General features: G+C 44.6%; 2 protein-coding genes across 2 annotated transcripts in view; one reads left to right on the plus strand and one right to left on the minus strand.

Moving 5' to 3' along the window:
- SLC3A2 (solute carrier family 3 member 2) overlaps positions 1-19,521 on the minus strand; it is a 39,810-nt gene extending 20,289 nt beyond the window's left edge. Inside the window, exon 1 of the mRNA XM_055581008.1 lies at positions 19,259-19,521. Within this exon, the coding sequence (XP_055436983.1) occupies positions 19,259-19,370 (112 nt within the window). The 5' untranslated portion in view covers positions 19,371-19,521. The remainder of the gene's footprint in view (positions 1-19,258) is intronic.
- Positions 1-19,638, plus strand: part of NXF1 (nuclear RNA export factor 1) — a 160,259-nt gene that overhangs the window by 81,920 nt on the left and 58,701 nt on the right. The window lies entirely within an intron of this gene.

A 19,638-nucleotide genomic window follows, 5' to 3' on the forward strand; every position in this document is an offset into this window, starting at 1 on the left:
GCCCAAGAATACTGGAATGAGTAGCCTATCCCTTCTCCATAGGATCTTCCTGACCCAGGAATTGAACTGGGGTCTTCTGCATTGCAGGTGTGCCGGGAGCCAGCGTGAGGAATTCCGCCCATGGCAAAGGTCATGAGGAAGAAGGCTTGGCATACGCAAAGGCGGGATCGAGCCTCAGGAGTCCCCCTGGAAATCCTCGAGCATCTACCCCCAAAACCAGAGTCTACCTACTTTACTGCTTTGTGCTCTCCCCTACACCTCTGACTTTATGGGGGGCTGTCTCCCACCACCATCTCTCTCTCTGAAAAGGAGTTAACTTACAGCTCCAGTTAATAAAGTTCCTGGGCATGACAAGAGTGTTTTAGTTCACAAACTCCTTTGGGAGTTCTCTAGCCTGCATGAACAGGTTCTTCCGGCCACATGTGATTGTTCAGAGCCTCCCAACCTGTGAGAGGCATGAGATGTTTTAAACTGTCTAAATACAGATTCCTTTGAGCAGTTAAAAGATTGATTAGAAATTGTATTGGTGAAGGGTTTTCATTTGTTGGGCCAATGTTTGCTGCTAAGTCTCCACATCCCCTGCCCTTATACACATTAATGAATATAACTAGCATATAGGAGAAATAAGTATTAACCTTTGATATTAATCACGGTTAGACCTTGAGCTAAGCAAATTCTTTTCTTAATTAGAACCCACTGCACCCTCACCCTATTAGGAATGCAACTTTATCTGGTGCCTTCGGAAGGTGGCGCCTGGTTTAGGAATAAATCACCCCTGGAGAAATAAGTGTTCTGGTTGACTGACCGCTATCACAAACAAAGGGTCGTAAATTGTTAGCAGGCCCCCTGGCCAGAAGATGATGTAACACCCCTAAGACCTTTGTATACATTTGTATGAAGCACCTGATTTTGATAAAAGTCAGGACTGCTGACCCCGCGTGACTTTTGTATTCCATCTCTGTGTATAAAAGCAGACCAGAAAAATAAAGAAACGAATCAGTTCCTGGAAAGACTGGCCTCCCCATGTCGTTCTTTCTCTCACCTTCTGGCTGAATTCCCTGGATCCACCGGAGCTGGACCCCAGCAAGTGGCCCCCGGAGCAGGTTATTCGAAGGTAGGTACCTCGGAACAATTAGGGTCATCAGCCCTGTTGCTCCCCCAGTGTTGAATTTTCGGGACGGATAGGACCCCACTCAGGGTGCTGCAGACCCCTCTGTAGGATAGACAGGATGAGTAGGAGTGGGAAGTGTTAAAGGGTTAAAGAGAAACCCGGTTTCTGGAGTTAAAAGGGTTGAGGAAAAACCCGGTTTTTAAAGGCTAAAACTAAATCTTCTTTACCATATTTAATTTTCTGACATGGGTAACACATGGGTAACTATAAAGACAGCTCTTTATAGGAGTAATTTTGCAGTTATTAAGTAAAGAGGAATTAAAGTTAAAAAATCTACCATTCAATCATTTTTTTCATTTGTACAAGAACAGTGTCCCTGGTTTCCAGAAGAGGGCACTGTTAACTTAGATATCCGGGAGAGAGTAGGAAAGCAGCTGAAAACTTACCATGCGGAACATGGCTCAGAAAAGGTGCCTAATGACGCCTTTTCCTTATGGAATTTCATTACAGATGCTTTAGACCCTACCCCAGATTCTGAAAAAGTACATCTTAAAGAGGACAGTGAAGAAAACACTGTAATTAAACCTGCCCCAGAATCTGAAAAGGTATATTTTAAAGAGGAAAGTGAGGAAAAAACTGTAGTTAAACATGAGGAGGATGAGAAAAAGGAGGACCCGCCTGACTATCGGCAACTAAGAAAGATGCTAGCCGCTATGGCTGCTCAGGAACAAGTTAAAGATAGGGACAAAGAACAAGATCAGCTCTCCCCTCAGGATGAAGAGGATTTAGACGAGATAGCAGCTCGATATCACTCTGAAGAAGATTGGCCTCTGTTAAATAAAGACGCCCCAAGAAGCTTATGAGAAACTTCCCCTATCAGGCCATCTGCTCCAAGGAGCTTAAGGGAAATGTCTCCTAGTAGGCCATATGCCTCTAGGAGCTCACGGGAGACATTCCCAGTTAAATTATCCGTAAACTCTGAACACCTAACAGTCCAACGAGCCCCAGAGTACAGAGCAAGAGACATGGGACCCATACTTTTGCCACCACCCCCTAGAGCGGGAAGTGTGGGACCCATACCTTTGCCACCACCTCCCAGACCAAGTGCTATAAGACCCATACCAAGAGATATAGGACCCATACTAAAAGATATGGGACCTATACCGTTGCCACCACCTCCTTATCAAAGTGGAAGACCTCCACTATCGGCTCCACGAGGAAGGGTTTTTTCTGCCCCTGACGATACATTTGATCCCCAACTTGAGGCTTGTTTCCCTTTAATATTTGACCATTATGACAAACCTGGAAGGGCTCTCGGATGGAAGCCCGTTCCTTTAAAATTGGTAAAAGAACTTAAAGATGCTTGTGCTTTGTATGGGCCTAAAGCCCCATACACAATGCAGCTGGTCGAAGCCTTAGCAGGCAAATGGTTGGCACCCCATGCTTGGAAATCAGTCGCTAGGGCCTGCCTGTCTGGAGAACACTTTATACTGTGGAAAGCTGAATATGATGATCTTGCTCGCTGGCATGCCAATAATAACAAACAGGGACATTTAAACTATATCACTGAAGGTATGCTAGCTGGAAAATATGATTACCCCACACTTAACGAGCAGATGGGACTAGATAAATACGTTATACAACAGGTGGCTGATTGTGGCTTTACTGCCTGGCATTCATTGCCCGACGGTAGGGAATTAAATTCTGCTCTATCTAATATTAAACAAAAGTCAGAAGAGGCATATGAAGACTTTGTCTCACGGCTTTCAGAGGCTGTACAGAGAATAATTTCTGATTCTGAGGCAGCCAGAATACTGACAAAACAATTGGCCTTTGAAAATGCTAACTCTACCTGCCAGGCTATTTTACGCCCTATAAGAAGATCTGGAACCCTAATTGATTACAGGAGGCAATGTGCAGATGTAGGACCGTCCCTGCTGCAAGGTGTTGCTATAGCTGCAGCAATAAAGGGGAATTCTTATCAGCAGGCAGTCCAATCCTTTTTTACTAACAAGAATAAGCCAGCACAAGGTGATCCCAGTAACCAAGGCAGGAATAATTTGCCCAGAACTTGTTTTTCCTGTGGCCAGGAGGGACACATTTTTCGTGCTTGCCCTCAGAGAACACTTGGTTCTTATCCACCTAATTCTGCCCCACCGGCTGTGTCTGCTCCGCAAAATCCTGCTCCCCCGCCCGTGAACCCTAGGTCTCTCTGCCCTCGCTGTCAAAAAGGATATCATTGGGCAAGGGACTGTAGGTCAAGATTCCATAGAAATGGAACCTTTTTGGGCCCCGAACAGCAGTAGGGAAACGGATTGAGGGGCCAGCCCCAGGCCCCGACAACGATTGGGGCAGCCTCACTGAACCCATTCATTCCCTTCGTCCTGACGCAGAACTCATCAGAGCAACCCCAGGCAGTGCAGGACTGGACCTCAGTTCCACCACCTCAACAATATTAACACCAGATAGCCCCACTATAAAAATCCCTACAGGTGTTAAAGGCCCATTACCGACTGGCTTGGTGGGAATTATACTAGGCAGAAGTTCCTTAGCTATGCAAGGTCTTACAATTATTCCTGGAGTAATTGATTCAGATTATACAGGAGAAATTCAGATAATGATTTCACCCCCAACTAAAACTTTCCAAATACATCAGGGACAGAGAATAGCCCAACTTTTGCTTTTGCCTTTTCATACTGCAATTGGGCATGCAGCTACTCAAAATGAAAGGCAGGACAAAGGATTTGGGTCTAGTGACATGGTTTTTTGGGTAACAGAAATTACTAAGAAACGCCATATGAAATCGATTCTCGTCAGTGGCAAGTCTATTGAAGGACTATTAGATACAGGAGCAGATGTTTTTTGTATTTCTGGGAAAGACTGGCCCAGCTCCTGGCCCACCCATACTACTGAAAATGAGTTGGTGGGCTTAGGAAGAGCCCCTGCAGTAGCTAAAAGAGCAAGGATTTTAGACTGGCAATTTGAAGATACCCGTGGAATATTCCAACCGTATGTAGTTCCTTCGCTCCCCTTTTCCCTGTGGGGGAGGGATGTGCTGTCTCAAATGGGAATGTTACTTTTCAGCCCTGATGATAAAGTGACCTCCCAAATGCTACAAATGGGTTATGACCCTTCAAAAGGATTGGGTAAACAGCAGACAGGAATAATTGAGCCGATTTGCCCAACTCCTCGAATTAGGGTATCCAAATTTTTAATGGAGGCCATTGTTTTTGCTGCTGACCCCATTGAATGGAAATCTCAAGACCCAGTGTGGGTAGAACAATGGCCTCTGCCTAAAGAAAAATTACTGGCAGCTAAAACGTTAATTTTTGAACAACTAGAATTGGGACATATTGAGCCCTCCAATATTGAGCTAATGTTCCAATAGCCCCTGGAATACCCCTATTTTTGTCATTAATAAAAAGTCTGGTAAATGGAGACTTTTACAGGATTTAAGAGCCACTAATGCCACCATGGAGGACATGGGGGCCCTACAACCTGGGCTCCCTTCCCCAGTAGCCGTTCCAGAGGAACATAATATAATTGTAATTGATTTACAAGATTGTTTTTTCACCGTTACTTTAAATACAGAGGATAAAAAGCGATTTGCTTTTAGCCTGCCATCAGAAAATCTTAAGCAGCTTTATTTACGGTTTCAATGGAAGGTTTTGCCTCAGGGAATGAAAAATAGCCCCACCTTATGTCAAAAATTTGTCAATGCCGCTTTAGAACATGTCAGAGCTAAATATGAACAAGTATATATGATGGCACCCCACTCCAGTACTCTTGCCTGGAAAATCCCATGGACGGAGGAGCCTGGTAGGCTGCAGTCCATGAGGTCGCTAAGAGTCAGACACGACTGAGCGACTTCACTTGCACTTTTCACTTTCATGCATTGGAGAAGGAAATGGCAACCCACTCCGGTGTTCTTGCCTGGAGAATCCCAGGGACGGCGGAGCCTGGTGGGCTGCCATCTATGGGGTCGCACAGAGTCGGACAGGACTGAATCGACTTAGCAGCAGTAGCAGCATATGGATGATATTTTAATAGCTCATCCTGATAGACCCCATTTACAAACTGTCCCCCAAGATTTGACCCAGGCATTGACAGCTAGGGGCTTAAAAATTGCCCCAGAGAAAATTTAGGTCAATCTGCCCATAACTTACTTAGGAAGGGTTATCAATTGAGAAACAGTGACTCATGCCCCATTACAATTAAGAAAAGATCACCTTGTTAAATGATTATCTAAAACTTTTAGGCGATATTAATTGGATTAGGCCCTATTTAAAATTAACCACTGCCGAATTAAAGCCTCTTTTTAACATTCTATGCGGGCATCCTGATCCAACTTCTAAAAGACAATTAACTGCTGAGGCTTGGGAGGCCTTAGACAAAGTAGAGGCAGCTTTATCTGATAGCTATGTAAAAAGAATTGATTTACAAGCAAACTGGCAATTCCTTTGCCTATCTACTCCAACAGAGAAGGCAATGGCACCCCACTCCAGTACTCTTGCCTGGAAAATCCCATGGGCAGAGGAGCTTGGTAGGCTGCAGTCCATGGGGTCACGAAGAGTCTGATACGACTGAGTGACTTCACTTTCACTTTTCACTTTCATGCATTGGAAAAGGAAATGGCAACCCGCTCCAGTGTTCTTGCCTGGAGAATCCCAGGGACAGGGGAGCCTGGTGGGCTGCCATCTATGGGGTTGCACAGAGTCGGACACGACTGAAGAGACTTAGCAGCAGCAGTAGCAGCAGCTACTCCAACTGCACCTACGGGAGTCTTATGGCAAAACGGCCCCCTAGAATGGGTCCATTTTCCCACTCAAACTAAAAAAGTAGCGGCTTCTTATCCAGGATTGATAGCTACTTTGATATTAAAGGAAAAAAGCGGAGCATTGAATTATTTGGTAAAGAGCCATCAGAAAATTGTAATTCCATATAATAAGGAACAACTTGATGCTCTTCTAATGTTTGATGAAAATTGGCAGATTGCTATAGGAAACTATTTTGGTCAAATTTTTGCATCATTTACCCTCCAATGTTTTGTTAAATTTTATATCTAGACACCCAGTTATTTTCCCTGTAAGATACAAACAGTTCCCTATTCCAGATGCCAAGAATTTTGTATAAAATTTCAAATAACACATAACACAGGCATCCCTTATAATCTCCAGGGACAAACTATAGTAGATAGAGCACACCAAACATTAAAAATACAAATTCAAAAAATTAAAAGAAGGGGAATTTAAGTATAGTTCCCCCCATCAGATCTTACAACATGTTCTCTTTGTAATAAATAACCTAAATGCTGATTCGTCCGGAACAACAAGATACAAAGCCATTGGTGAAATGGAAGGACCTCCTCTCCGGACAATGGAAGGGTCCTGACCCATTATTAACTAGCGGTCGAGGATGTGCTTGTATTTTTCCACAGGACGCAGATTCTCCAATTTGGATCCCGGACAGACTAATTCATCATGTCACAGTCCCCCAGAGACCAGGTTCGCGGCACGCGCACTCGCTCACTTCCCCTCTCCCCAGCCAGCTCCCGCCTCCACGCGCCGCCAGCCGCACCCCGCACCCCGCACCCGCCTCACTGCACCCTGCGACCTAGAGCCAGGAAAGTTTGTGCAGCGAGTGAGGGCCAGAGAGGAAAACACACCCGTGGAGTGCCATCCAGACCAGCGCGGCCTCGCCAGCGAGAGGGGAGCACCCTGAGCCCAGGCAGCGGCTAGCCCGAGTCCGCACACCCCGCCCCTCTGCCCACCATGGGCGCCACGGCCCACAGCCTGACGCTCGCGTTCTGCCTCCTGATGCTGGGGACATTGCTCCCCCGGACCAACGACTGCAGCTGCTCCCCGGCGCACCCACAATAGGCGTTTTGCAATGCAGACATACTGATCAGGGCTAAAGAAGTCAGTAAAAAAGAGGTGGACCTAATATAGTAACTTGTTAACAATGTATGCTTTCATCTTGTTTAAACCCTCAATATAATGTTTGCTCCTTTGTAGCGTTACAACATCCACCTTATCTTATGATGTAATCACTTATTGATACAATTATGGTCTTGCTGTATTACAACAACTGCAGGATTTAATGCAATCGCGACAGTTTGTGGGCTTGCTTATCCTGGGAATAGCAGCTTTAATAACCGCAATTACTTCTGTTACTGTGGCAGCAATATCATTGACTCAACAAGTGCATACTGCCCAATATGTTGATACCATGTCTAAAAATGTTTCTCTAACTCTAGCAACACAGAAAGCTATAGGTAGAAAGCTGGAGATGAGGGTAGATGCCTTGGAGGAGGCAATAATGCATATTGGGACTGAGTTACAGGCTTTAAAGGTGAAAATGGCTCTGTCATGCCATGCTGATTACCGGTGGATATGCGTGACATCTTTAGAAGGTAAACGAGACAGATTATGAATGGGAAAAATTAAAAATCATACTTCAGGTGTTTGGAACAGCTCTGACATTGGCCTGGACTTAGGGAAACTTCATAATCAAATACAGACCTTGGAACACTCTCGACTGGATTTTACCACTGCTGGAGCAGCTAATGACTTTTTTCACACCTTCTCTAACTTTATTTCTGGAAAAAACATTCTGTCTAATATCTTTAGTTATGCTGCTGTTGGTGCTCTGATTTTACTCCTTATAATCATTCTTCCTTGTATTGTCAGGATTCTTCGGCAGAACATTCAGAGGCTCGCGACTGAGCTGCATCTGGCTGTTTTAAGAAATAAAAAAGGGGGCGATGCCGGGAGCCAGCGTGAGGAACTCCGCCCATGGCAAAGGTCATGAGGAAGAAGGCTTGGCATACGCAAAGGCGGGATCGAGCCTCAGGAGTCCCCCTGGAAATTCTCGAGCATCTACCCCCAAAACCAGAGTCTGCCTACTTTACTGCTTTGTGCTCCCCCCTACACCTCTGACTTTATGGGGGGCTGTCTCCCACCACCATCTCTCTCTCTGAAAAGGAGTTAACTTACAGCTCCAGTTAATAAAGTTCCTGGGCATGACAAGAGTGTTTTAGTTCACAAACTCCTTTGGGAGTTCTCTAGCCTGCATGAACAGGTTCTTCCGGCCACATGTGATTGTTCAGAGCCTCCCAACCTGTGAGAGGCATGAGATGTTTTAAACTGTCTAAATACAGATTCCTTTGAGCAGTTAAAAGATTGATTAGAAATTGTATTGGTGAAGGGTTTTCATTTGTTGGGCCAATGTTTGCTGCTAAGTCTCCACATCCCCTGCCCTTATACACATTAATGAATATAACTAGCATATAGGAGAAATAAGTATTAACCTTTGATATTAATCACGGTTAGACCTTGAGCTAAGCAAATTCTTTTCTTAATTAGAACCCACTGCACCCTCACCCTATTAGGAATGCAACTTTATCTGGTGCCTTCGGAAGGTGGCGCCTGGTTTAGGAATAAATCACCCCTGGAGAAATAAGTGTTCTGGTTGACTGACCGCTATCACAAACAAAGGGTCGTAAATTGTTAGCAGGCCCCCTGGCCAGAAGATGATGTAACACCCCTAAGACCTTTGTATACATTTGTATGAAGCACCTGATTTTGATAAAAGGACTGCTGACCCCGCATGACTTTTGTATTCCATCTCTGTGTATAAAAGCAGACCAGAAAAATAAAGAAACGAATCAGTTCCTGGAAAGACTGGTCTCCCCATGTCGTTCTTTCTCTCACCTTCTGGCTGAATTCCCTGGATTCACCGGGGCTGGACCCCGGCACAGGTAGGCTCTTTACCAACTGAGTTATCAGGGAAGGCCCATCAAGAAATACAGGAGAGGAATTACAGAGGCACTGCTTAACTGCCAGAAGTCAGAAAGCTCTAATTATCATAAGGCTGGCAAGACTGGAGGGTTAGCCATGGGGCCTGGAACCCGTAAGAAACAACTGTAGATATGATAAACAGTGGTATCCCTAGGCAGAAGCCAATGAGGATGCTGCTGAATATCTACAACCCGCAGGGAGAAAGAAGAAAGGAGCACAAGGCTAAGGATGGTCACCACAAGAAATAGTCAAAATCTCTTTCTTAGTTTCTGGGTCTGAGCCAATTTTCACATCCCAAACTCAGTTACTGAAGAGGTAATCGAATCCCTAGGGGAAGGAGCATGAAACTATGATTCTCCCTGTTCTTTCCGAAAAGGAACTCATCACCTACTAAAAGAATTATACATTTGGAAAAGGAGAATATGCAAACATTTTGAGGATTTTAGACACAGGACCTGAACTGACACTGATGCCTTGAGGCCCAAAGCATCATCATTATTCCCATTAGAAGAGGTAATTTCCGCAGTCCCCAAGTGTTTAGTGGAACTGATATACTCAGGAGTAACCTCTACATTGGGTCCTTGGCCTACAAGAGAAGGGCTATCACTGTGGGAAAGGCAGAGTAAAAATCTCTGAAACTCCCCTACTCTTCAGCCATGATAGTAAATAAAAAGAAATTACCATATCCTAGGGAGTAAGGCGGAGAAGGCAATGGCAACCCACTCCAGTACTCTTGCCTGGAAAATCCCATGGGCAGAGGAGCCTGGTAGGCTGCAGTCCATGGGGTCACTAAGAGTCGGACACAACTGAGCAACTTCATTTTCACTTTTCACTTTCCTGCATTGGAGAAGGAAATGGCAACCCACTCCAGTGTTCTTGCCTGGAGAATCCCAGGGACGGGGGAGCCTGGTGGGCTGCCGTCTATGGGGTCGCACAGAGTCGGACACGACTGAAGCAACTTAGCAGCAGCAGTAGCAGGGAGTAAGGAGAGAGGGACAGAGATTAGAGCCACCGTTAAAGACAGCAAGGATACATGGATGGCGATGCTTATCATAGCCACTCGTAGAACTAAAACTCCAATCTATACACCAGGTGACATGGTAAGTTGTCAACTTTGAGTGTGACTTAAGAATACTAAAGTGCATTGCAGGTCCAAGTTACAATGCCTGAAGCCCTGCCACTTGAACCATAACATCCAAGAGACCTATGGGATTGGAAAAATACACACTGTGGAGCCTATGGCAAGCCCCAATGGGCAAAGCAGGTGGCTGAAATTCTAGAACAAGGCCAGGCTGTTCACAACAGAGCAATACATGCCTTTTGAGAAACAGCTCTTGGCATGTTATTGGAACACTTCATTATGAAACACTAAGTAACTAAGAACAGCCCCATTATGAGTTATATCAGACCTGATGCCATTATAAGTTGGACCTATGAAGTCAAAATGTCAGAGCAGACCAGCAGCAGTCTTTCAAAAAATGGAAATGGTACCTCCAGAATCAACACTAAGCAGAACCAGGGGATACAGACAAACTGCATAAGCTGGTAGCCCAGACCTCTCAATATCCACCGTATTTGTAAAAGCGTCCCCACCCCTCGTGCAAAAGAACTCACAGTCATCAGGAATGTCCTGTATAATCTGCTAAAGGAGGAAGTAAAAGCTCAAGCATGATTTATAGATGGGTCAACTTATGAGTGCCAACTGAAAATGATGATGGCCACATTCAGAAGAGGACTTGAAAGACAGTGGAGATAGAAAATCTGCCAGCTATCCACCTGACGATCCACCTTGTGCAGAAGGAGAAATGGCCCAAGGTGAGACTATATACACACTCTAGGTCAGTGGCCAATGGTCTGGCCAGCTGATGACAGGACTGGAAGGAAAAGGACTAGAAGATCAAAGGGTCTGAGGGCTGGGATAGAGAATGGTGTGGACATATGTGTACAAAGCCAAAGATTTCTGCATCACACATTGTGAGTGAGTGAAGTCGCTCAGCCATGTCCGACTCTTTGCAACCCCGTGGACTGTAGCCTACCAGGCTTCTCTGTCCATGGGATTCTCCAGGCAAGAATACTGGAGTGGGTTACTATTTCCTTCTCTAGGGGATCTTCCCGACCCAGGGATCGAACCCGGATCTCCCACATTGGAGGCAGACGCTTTAACCTCTGAGCCACCAGGAAAGCCCACATTGCTAAGTTGCTTCAGTCATGTCCAACTCTGTGCGACCCCATAGACGGCAGCCCACCAAGGCTCCCCATCCCTGGGATTCTCCAGGCAAGAACACTGGAGTGGGCTGTCATTTCCTCCTCCAATGCATGAAAGTGAAAAGTGAAAGTGAAGTCGCTCAGTCATGTCCAACCCTCAGCGACCCCATGGACTGCAGCCCACCAGGCTCCTCTGTCCATGGGAGTTTCCAGGCAAGAGTACTGGAGTGGGGTGCCATTGCCTTCTCTGGAAGCCCACATTAGTGCCCACCAAAAAGAATCCACCACAAAAGAAAGAAACCACCAAACAGACAAAACAACTTGGCCTTCATCAGAAAGCATGCCAGGATTCAAACCCAGGCCCACACAATGACTTATAAAGAAAACATGTAGGGACTTCCCGGTGGTACAGTGGCTAAGACCCTGCACTTTTCAGTGCAGGGGGCCTGGGTTTGATTTCTCTGTGGTCAGAGAACTAAATCCTACATGCCATAACTAAAAAGAGCCCATGTGCTACCACTAACCTGACTCAGCCTACTAAATAAAATGGGGGGGAAAATGTTTAAACTCCTATTTATATCTCATCCTTTGAAAATTTTTCTACCTTTTCAAATAATTGATAATGTACATAAAATATAATTTACTCTAAAAATCTTCATATCGTAGAGTGTATCAGCTTTTTTGTTTTGGGTTTTGTTTTTTTTTTTCCCCCCCCTGTGCTACACGGTTTTTGGGATCCTAGTTCACCAACCAGAGACTGAATCCAGGCCATCAGCAGCAAAAATAGTTTTTTCTTCACTTACAGGAAAGAAACAATCAAAAAAGTTTGGTGACCACTGCTCTAATCTGCCATTGCATAACTACTGCTGCTGCTGCTGCTAAGTCGCTTCAGTCGTGTCCGACTCTGTGCGACCCCATAGACGGCAGCCCACCAGGCTCCTCCGTCCCTGGGATTCTTGTTGAATTAACAGATACATTTGTTAGCCTAGTTCTGGACTACTTCATATGGTTTATAGTACCTCTTACAAGTCTAAAACCAAATTCCTTACTAATGAAGCCATAATTTTTAATGCTTATTTTTTTCCAAGGGAGAGATAATTTCACCAAAGTTATAGCTAAAAAATCTCGTTTAACAACTACATATTCCCAAAGGGACACACCACTCCTACAAGTACTGCACCGCCAGGGTGATGCACGGAGCTGACAAAACAAGCTCCTATTCTATCTCCTTGTGCCAAAAACCAATGTAATATGAAGGTGAAAGAAGAGAGTGAAAAAGCTGGCTTAAAACTCAACATTCAAAAAACTAAGACCATGACATCTGGTCCCATCACTTCATGGTAAATAGATGGGTAAACAATGCAAACAGTGACAGATTTCATTTTGGGGGGCTTCAAAAATCACTGTTGACAGTGACTGCAGCCATGAAATTAAAAGACACTTGCTCCTTGGAAGAAAAGCTATGACAAGCCAAGATGGCGTATTAAAAAGCAGAAACATTACTTTACTGACAAAGTTCTGTAAAGCTATGACCAACCTAGACAACATATCAAAAAGCAGAGACATTACTTTGCCAATGAAGGTCCATCTCGTCAAAGCTATGGTTTTTCCAATAGTCATGTATGGATGTGAGGGTTGGACTATAAAGAAGGCTGAGCACTGAAGAACTGATGCTTTTGAACTGTGGTGTTGGAGAAGACTCTTGAGAGTCCCTTGGACTGCAAGGAGATCAAACCAGTCCATCCTAAAGGAGATCAGTCCTGAATATTCCTTGAAAGGACTGATGCTGAAGCTGAAACTCCAATACTTTGGTCACCTAATGCAAAGAACTGACTCATTGGAGAAGACCCTGATGCTGGGAAAGACTGAAGGTAGGAGGAGAAGGGGACGACAGAGGATGAGATGGTTGGATGGCATCACCGACTCCATGGACATGAGTTTGAGCAAGCTCTGGGAGTTAGTAATGGACAGGGAAGCCTGGTGTGCTGCAGTCCATGGTGTCACAGAGTCAGACACCACTGAGCAACTGAACTGAACTGAATTCCATTTAGTGAAGCAGTGCCTCTTGCTGCCAGGTGGGGGCAGGGTTGCTCTCTCAGAAAAATCACCAGACCTCTCTCAGCAGCTCATTTGATAAGGATTGGGTAAAGATCATTTGAAAATTTACAGGGATAAATTAACATATATTGAGTCCTACTTTGTGTCCTGTACTCTGCCAGGTCATAGGGAAACAATATATAACTTACACAGACCTGATGCCCAAACTTAGGAAGTTTATGGTGGGCAGGCAGAGTGGATTTGTCTCGGGGAGGGAGTGGTGGTGAGGAAAGTGATGAAGGGGTCTCAATGGCTATGTTGATGATCTGGACAGTAACCTAAAGACTGTGGAGGGGTACTGAAGAATTATGAACTGAGGCATGAGACTGGACCAACTTTTTTATTTAGAAAGATCACTCCAGCTTCAAGATGAAGAATGGATTAGAGACAGCAAACCAGGGCCAGGGAGCCAGGTTACATCTATTGCAAAAACCTCGAGGTCACTGACCTTAATTAGGGTAGTGGCAGTGGGGTAGCCTGGACAGTTGAGTGAAATAGGAGGAGTAGGTTCAATTCCTTTTGGAAATGAATTTTGTGGACCAAAAGAATTTGTGAATCATCCAAGTAATACTGCTCATCCAGAAGGCAAATGGATGCATAGCTCTGAAGCTCAGGAAAAAGATCCTGGGTTGGAGTTATAGGCATTGTTGTTCAGTCGCTAAGTCCAGTCCTACTCTTTGTGACCGGGTGGACTGCAGCATGCCAGGCTTTCCTGGTAACAGCAGCCATTAAAATCATGGAAGTGGATAAAGTGGCCCAGGCAGAGTAAGTGAAAAGCTAGGCTTCTTGATGAGGGTGAGAGAGAGTGGAAAAAGCTGGCTTAAAACTTAACATTCAAAAAATTAAGATTATGGCATCTGGTCCCATCACTTCATGGCAAGTAGAAGGGGGAAAAGTGGAAGGAGTGACAGATTTTATTTTCTCGGGCTCCAAAATCACTGCAGAGGTTGACTGCAGCCATGAAATTAAAAGATGCTTGTTCCTTGGAAGGAAAGCTATGACAAACCTAGACAGCATAAGAAGCCAACAGAGGTCCATATAGTCAAAGCTATGGTTTTTCCAGTAGTCATGGAAGGATGTGAGAGTTGGACCATAAAGAAAGCTGAGCACCGAAGAACTGACACTTTCGAATTGTAATGCTGGAGAAGACTCTTCGAGTCCCTTGGACTACAAGGAGATCAAACCAGTCAATCCTAAATGAAATCAACCTTGAATATTCATTGGAAGGACTGTTGCTAAAGCTCCAATACTTTGGCCATGTGATACAAAGAGCCAACTCACCAGAAAAGACCCCGCTGCTAGGAAAGATTAAAGGCAAAAGGAGAAGGGGATGACAGAGGATAAGATGGTTGGCATCACTGACTCAATGGACATGAATCTGAGCCAACTCCAGGAGAACAGTGGAGGACAGAGGAGCCTGGCATACTGCAGTCCATGGGGTCCCAAAGGGTTGGACACAACTTAGTGGCTGAACAACATGTAACTGGAGGAACATTAATGTTTGAACAATGGGACGGAAGATATACCTCAAAGGATCGTGAAGAAGTTATTAATAGCAAAAACATAAGAGGAACACTAGAAGAGGGCAGTGTCCCAAGCACTGTGGAAACTGTGTTTTAAGAAACAGGAAATGGGGTCACTGGACATGGTAGGTTAAAGGGTGTTACCATGTGTTTCTGTAATGGCACAGAAAAACCAAATTTAAAAAAAAGGAAATGGGTCAACAGGATAAAAAGGTGCTACTGAGACATCAAGTAGGACGAGAGAAAAGTGTCCTGAGAAAGAAGTGAGCAGTACTGTATAAATCCAGTGCTTCTTAAACTTTAGTGTGCATACAGACCACCTGGGGATCTTGAGTAAATGCAAATGCATTTGGTCCGTGGAGAGATCTGAGATTCAGTATTTATAACAGACACCCAGGTGATGCAGGTGTAGACAGATCTTTTAAGTAAAAGACATTTGCTGGAAAGAGCAAGATAAGATGTTAGGCAGAAGGTGGCATGGTATTAGACTCGCACTGGCATATTGTCTAAAGCTCCTTCCGGAGTCAGACTTCTTGAGTTTAAATCCTGACTCTCAACAAATATTTTGTGAATGAATAAATAAATGGGCCAACAAAAGGCAATGTACCCCAGGGGTTGTTAAAGTATAATCTTAAAAACTGAAAATATGACTTATAATAATATAAACACATGTCAAAGATTTTATTCAACCTATTAATTAACAAGAGAATAAATAAAACTTAAAACTGGTTCAAAAGAGAATGCTAGGAAAGGAGGATCATCAGCTAAAAGTCCAGATAAGAATGATATGAATTTGCATTCTAATACATAAATACAAAACCAGCCAATGTCTTAGAAGGCTGCTGCTGCTGCTGCTACGTCGCTTCAGTCGTGTCTGACTCTGTACGACCCCATAGACGGCAGCCCACCAGGCTCCCCTGTCCCTGGGATTCTCCAGGCAAGAATACTGGAGTGGGTTGCCATTTCCTTCTCCGTCTTAGAAGGCAATCTTACCAAATTACAAAATACCTAGAGCAACAATAAACAGGACATCAAACGAAGGTACACACCCCACTGGAAAACCAGGTAATCCCCAAGTTAGGCAGGCCTGCTTTACCTTTATCAAAAGGACACCTAGTAATAACTTTTGCCTATTTCCAAGTTTTGGATAATTTTTCTTAACAGGGTCAAAAGTAGAGACTAGATTTGAATAACAGCTCTGCCACACTAGTTATGTGTCCTTGAGTAAGTAACTTGATATAAAATTCAATTTTCTTATTTGTAAAATGAGGATGGTAACCACAAAAACTATTTTTTGAATTGAGGTAACATACGTAAAGCATTCAGTACAGTGCCAGGAAGGTGCCATAGAAAGCACTTCATACATGTTAACATTCAGCACCCTCCACCAAGTCTTTCATCTTGTTTTTCTCATTTCCCTTTATGTAACAGTCCAACCTTTTTGCACCACTTTAGCAAATATATTTACACATGCGCACACACACATTCCATTTAATTTTGTGTGTGGCCATCCTGCATGGATCGACCAGGGATCAAAACCGTGCCCACTGTGGTGAAAGCTCAGAGTCTTAACCATTGTATCACCAGCAAAGTCGAATTTTCACCACAGCATTTAACTCCACTTGACGTATTATTCATCTCTTTCTGTTTTCTACCAGAATATAAGTTCCAAGGGAGCATAAGGGGACGTCTGCTTTGTTCCTTGTTGTATCTCCTGTACCCAGTAGATGCTCAACAGATAAACAGTATCGATAAACGTTAAGTGAAGGTAATGGCGATGATCTCCAACTGCCAAGAATACTGGCTTTCTTTTTTTTTTTTTGATGTTTAAGTCACTCAACCTGTTTACAGCTTTCAAAAAAAATATCCAATCTTTAACATTCCCCCTTTCTAAAGTGGATTCTATATTCCTACAGAAGTTGCTGCAAACTCAGTCATGGGCCACCTTGGGTATACAGGCATATTCTGATTGGCTCAGAGAAAATGCTTAAAAATTTTAAGTTACATGCCAACATTTTTAAGGAGCAAATTAATCAACAATTTTGGATTTCTGGATTCTCCTGATCAGATTTTTCACAAACAATATTCTAGCAAGGCACAGTCAGCAGGAGCAAAGACAAGCATATCAAGATCCTTATCAGGTTCCTATGGCTTACCTGCATTACTTATATTTCTGCAGGTGTGAGTTGAGTACTTCTGATGTATTATAAATCATTTCCTATTTCCCTTTCATCATGCTTGAATCTACTTATCTGTTGCCTAAATTATTGTGACAATCTAATTAATGTCCTGTCCCAACTTACCCCTTTATTTTTCAGCCTTGCCCTGTGTAGTGTGTGGGATCTTAGTTTCCCAAGCAGGAATCAAATCCATGCTCCACGCAGCGGATGCAGAGTGTTAACCACGGGACCACCAGGTTAAGTACTGGTTTATAGATTATTCTACCTATAGTTCAAATTATTTAGCTTTGCATTTCAAGCCCTTCTCATTTGGCCTTCCCTAGGAAATCTTTTCCAACTTTATATTCTATGATTCCCCTTCAACCCATCTTTCATGAACTATACTTATATACTTTTCCAGCTCCAATCTTGTCACTCAAATTATTTCTCTAACTTGAATTTCCTTCCTGGCTCTGTTTATCTACCCTTTAAGGCCCAGGCACTCCACAAACATTCTCCAAATACCATGCCCACACACAACCTCCCTGCCTACTCTGGACCTTCTGAATTTTCCATAACTTATGTTTCATTTTCTATACATTTTGTTACAATTTTTCAATCACCCACTTGGACAAGCGTCTAACATTGTTGAACACATGAATTTATTCTAGCTATAATAACATTTTTCAAATTGGAATTCTTTTGGTATTTGTTTTGTCACTTATGTTTCGCTGGGACATGCATAAAGACAACACTGCCACCAAAGGAGTGAAAATTGGTTCTTTTGGAGCAGGAAGAGGGCAGAAAATCCTAGATATTAAACAGAAGTTTTCTGGCCTTCTGAAGGGCCACAGTATATAAGCAAATACACAGTTATAAGTGTTAGTTGTTCAGTCGTGCCCGACTCTTCGCGACCCCATGGACTACACAGCCCACCAGGCTCCTGTGTCCATGAGATTTTCCAAGCAAGGATACTGGAGTGGGTTGCCATTTCCTTCTCCAGGGGATCTTCCCAACTCAGGGATCGAACCTGGGTCTCCTGCACTGCAGGCAGATTCTTTAGGGACTGAGCTATAAGGGAAGCCCTACATAGTTATATAAGTGTTATTAAATTTTCATGGTGGGGATTAGAGGGGGAAATGCTTTTTATTTTTAAAGGCTCCTGGAGAGAGGAAGACAACAAGAAAAAAAACTGAGAAACAGTATCCAAGGATCATGCCATTTGTTTCCTGTGTACTTGTTTGCCCCCCAAATACCCTGAGAAGTGCGTGATGACAGCAGTAAAGCAGAGTGATCAGAAGTGCAGGCTCTGTCATCAAGACTGCCCGGGCTGATTTGCACCTGGGCTGACATTTCTTAGCTGGGTAACTGAGCAAGTTAATTAACCCCTCCAGACCTCAGGTTCCTCATCCCTAACATTACCTTATGGCCTCCTCCTAGGGTGGTAGTAGTAAATGAGGTCATCCAGGAGACCACACAGTAAGAGCTTAATAAATGGTTATAAAATGTACATATAATACATTTTTAAAACGGTCATGTACCCTAGGCGTGCATTACAAATGATTAAACTAAAACTGGTTGTCCTCAGTAACAAGGGTATAGATGACTGGAACCACCCTGCCATGGAACCACCCTGCCAATCAGGCAGGAGTTGTACGCGGTTCTGCAAAAGCTTTTTACACCTAGATTCCCTCCAGGTAATCTGCGTTAAGGGGCTTGCCAGGTGGGGAAGTTGGTCAAGACTCCTCCAGCCAAGACAGGAGACGCAAGAGACGCAAGTTCGATCCCAGGGTTGGGAAGATCTCTTGGAGTAGGGAGGAGCCCCTGGAGTAGGAAATGGCCTCCAACATTCTTGCCTGGAAAATTCCATGGACAGAGGAGCATAGCCTGCTACAGTCCATGGGATCGCAGAGTCTAACACGACTGAGCACACATACACATGCAATGTGCTTAAAACGGCGTTTTAAATGTCAGCTAACGGCTCAGAGATTAAAGCGTCTGCCTCCAATACGGGAGACCCGGGTTCGATCCCTGGGTCGGGAAGATCCCCTGGAGAAGGAAATGGTAACCCAGTCCAGTATTCTTGCCTGGAGAATCCCATGGACGGAGAAGCCTGGTAGGCTACAGTCCACGGGGTCGCAAAGGGTCGGACACGACTGAGCGACTTCACCTTCACCTTCAACGCTAGCCCCACTACAAGCTCCTAGCAAAATCGGACCAGACAGTAGGACAAAGGTGGCCGGTTACAGAAAATACCCTAAAACTGTTATAATATTTCAAGAGGACCTACAACCTGATTCACTTTCCCAAAATGGTTCCATGCAAGAGCCCTCCACTCGAGATCGGCCCGGGGCCCAGTAATACCTGAGTCGCCCCCTGCGCTGGGCACCTGAGGACCAGGCCCAGAAGGCTCGCTGGGCGGCTGGTTTGGAACCGAGATGACGCCAGCGGAGGGTTCATGAGGCTCGCGGTCCATGGAGTAGGACCCTGCACGCGGATTTAGAGTGTGTGCAAGCAAGAGAATGCTCAGGGGACGGTGTGGGGCAGTCAGCTATGACCGACACGGGGCGTCAGTCCAGGATCTGCGCGAAGCCGGGTACTCGTCGCCTCAGCGCCAAAAGAAGTCGCAGTAAAAAAACCCACGGGCGCACGTTAGTCGCGCCTGCGCACACCCTAAAGCGCATGCGCACCTTTTTCGCGCCACCGCTTCGGGGGGCTAACAGCCTCTCGTACTTCCTCTAGAA

Source organism: Bubalus kerabau, chromosome 5, assembly GCF_029407905.1.
Source record: "Bubalus kerabau isolate K-KA32 ecotype Philippines breed swamp buffalo chromosome 5, PCC_UOA_SB_1v2, whole genome shotgun sequence".
Taxonomy (NCBI): Eukaryota; Metazoa; Chordata; class Mammalia; order Artiodactyla; family Bovidae; genus Bubalus; species Bubalus kerabau.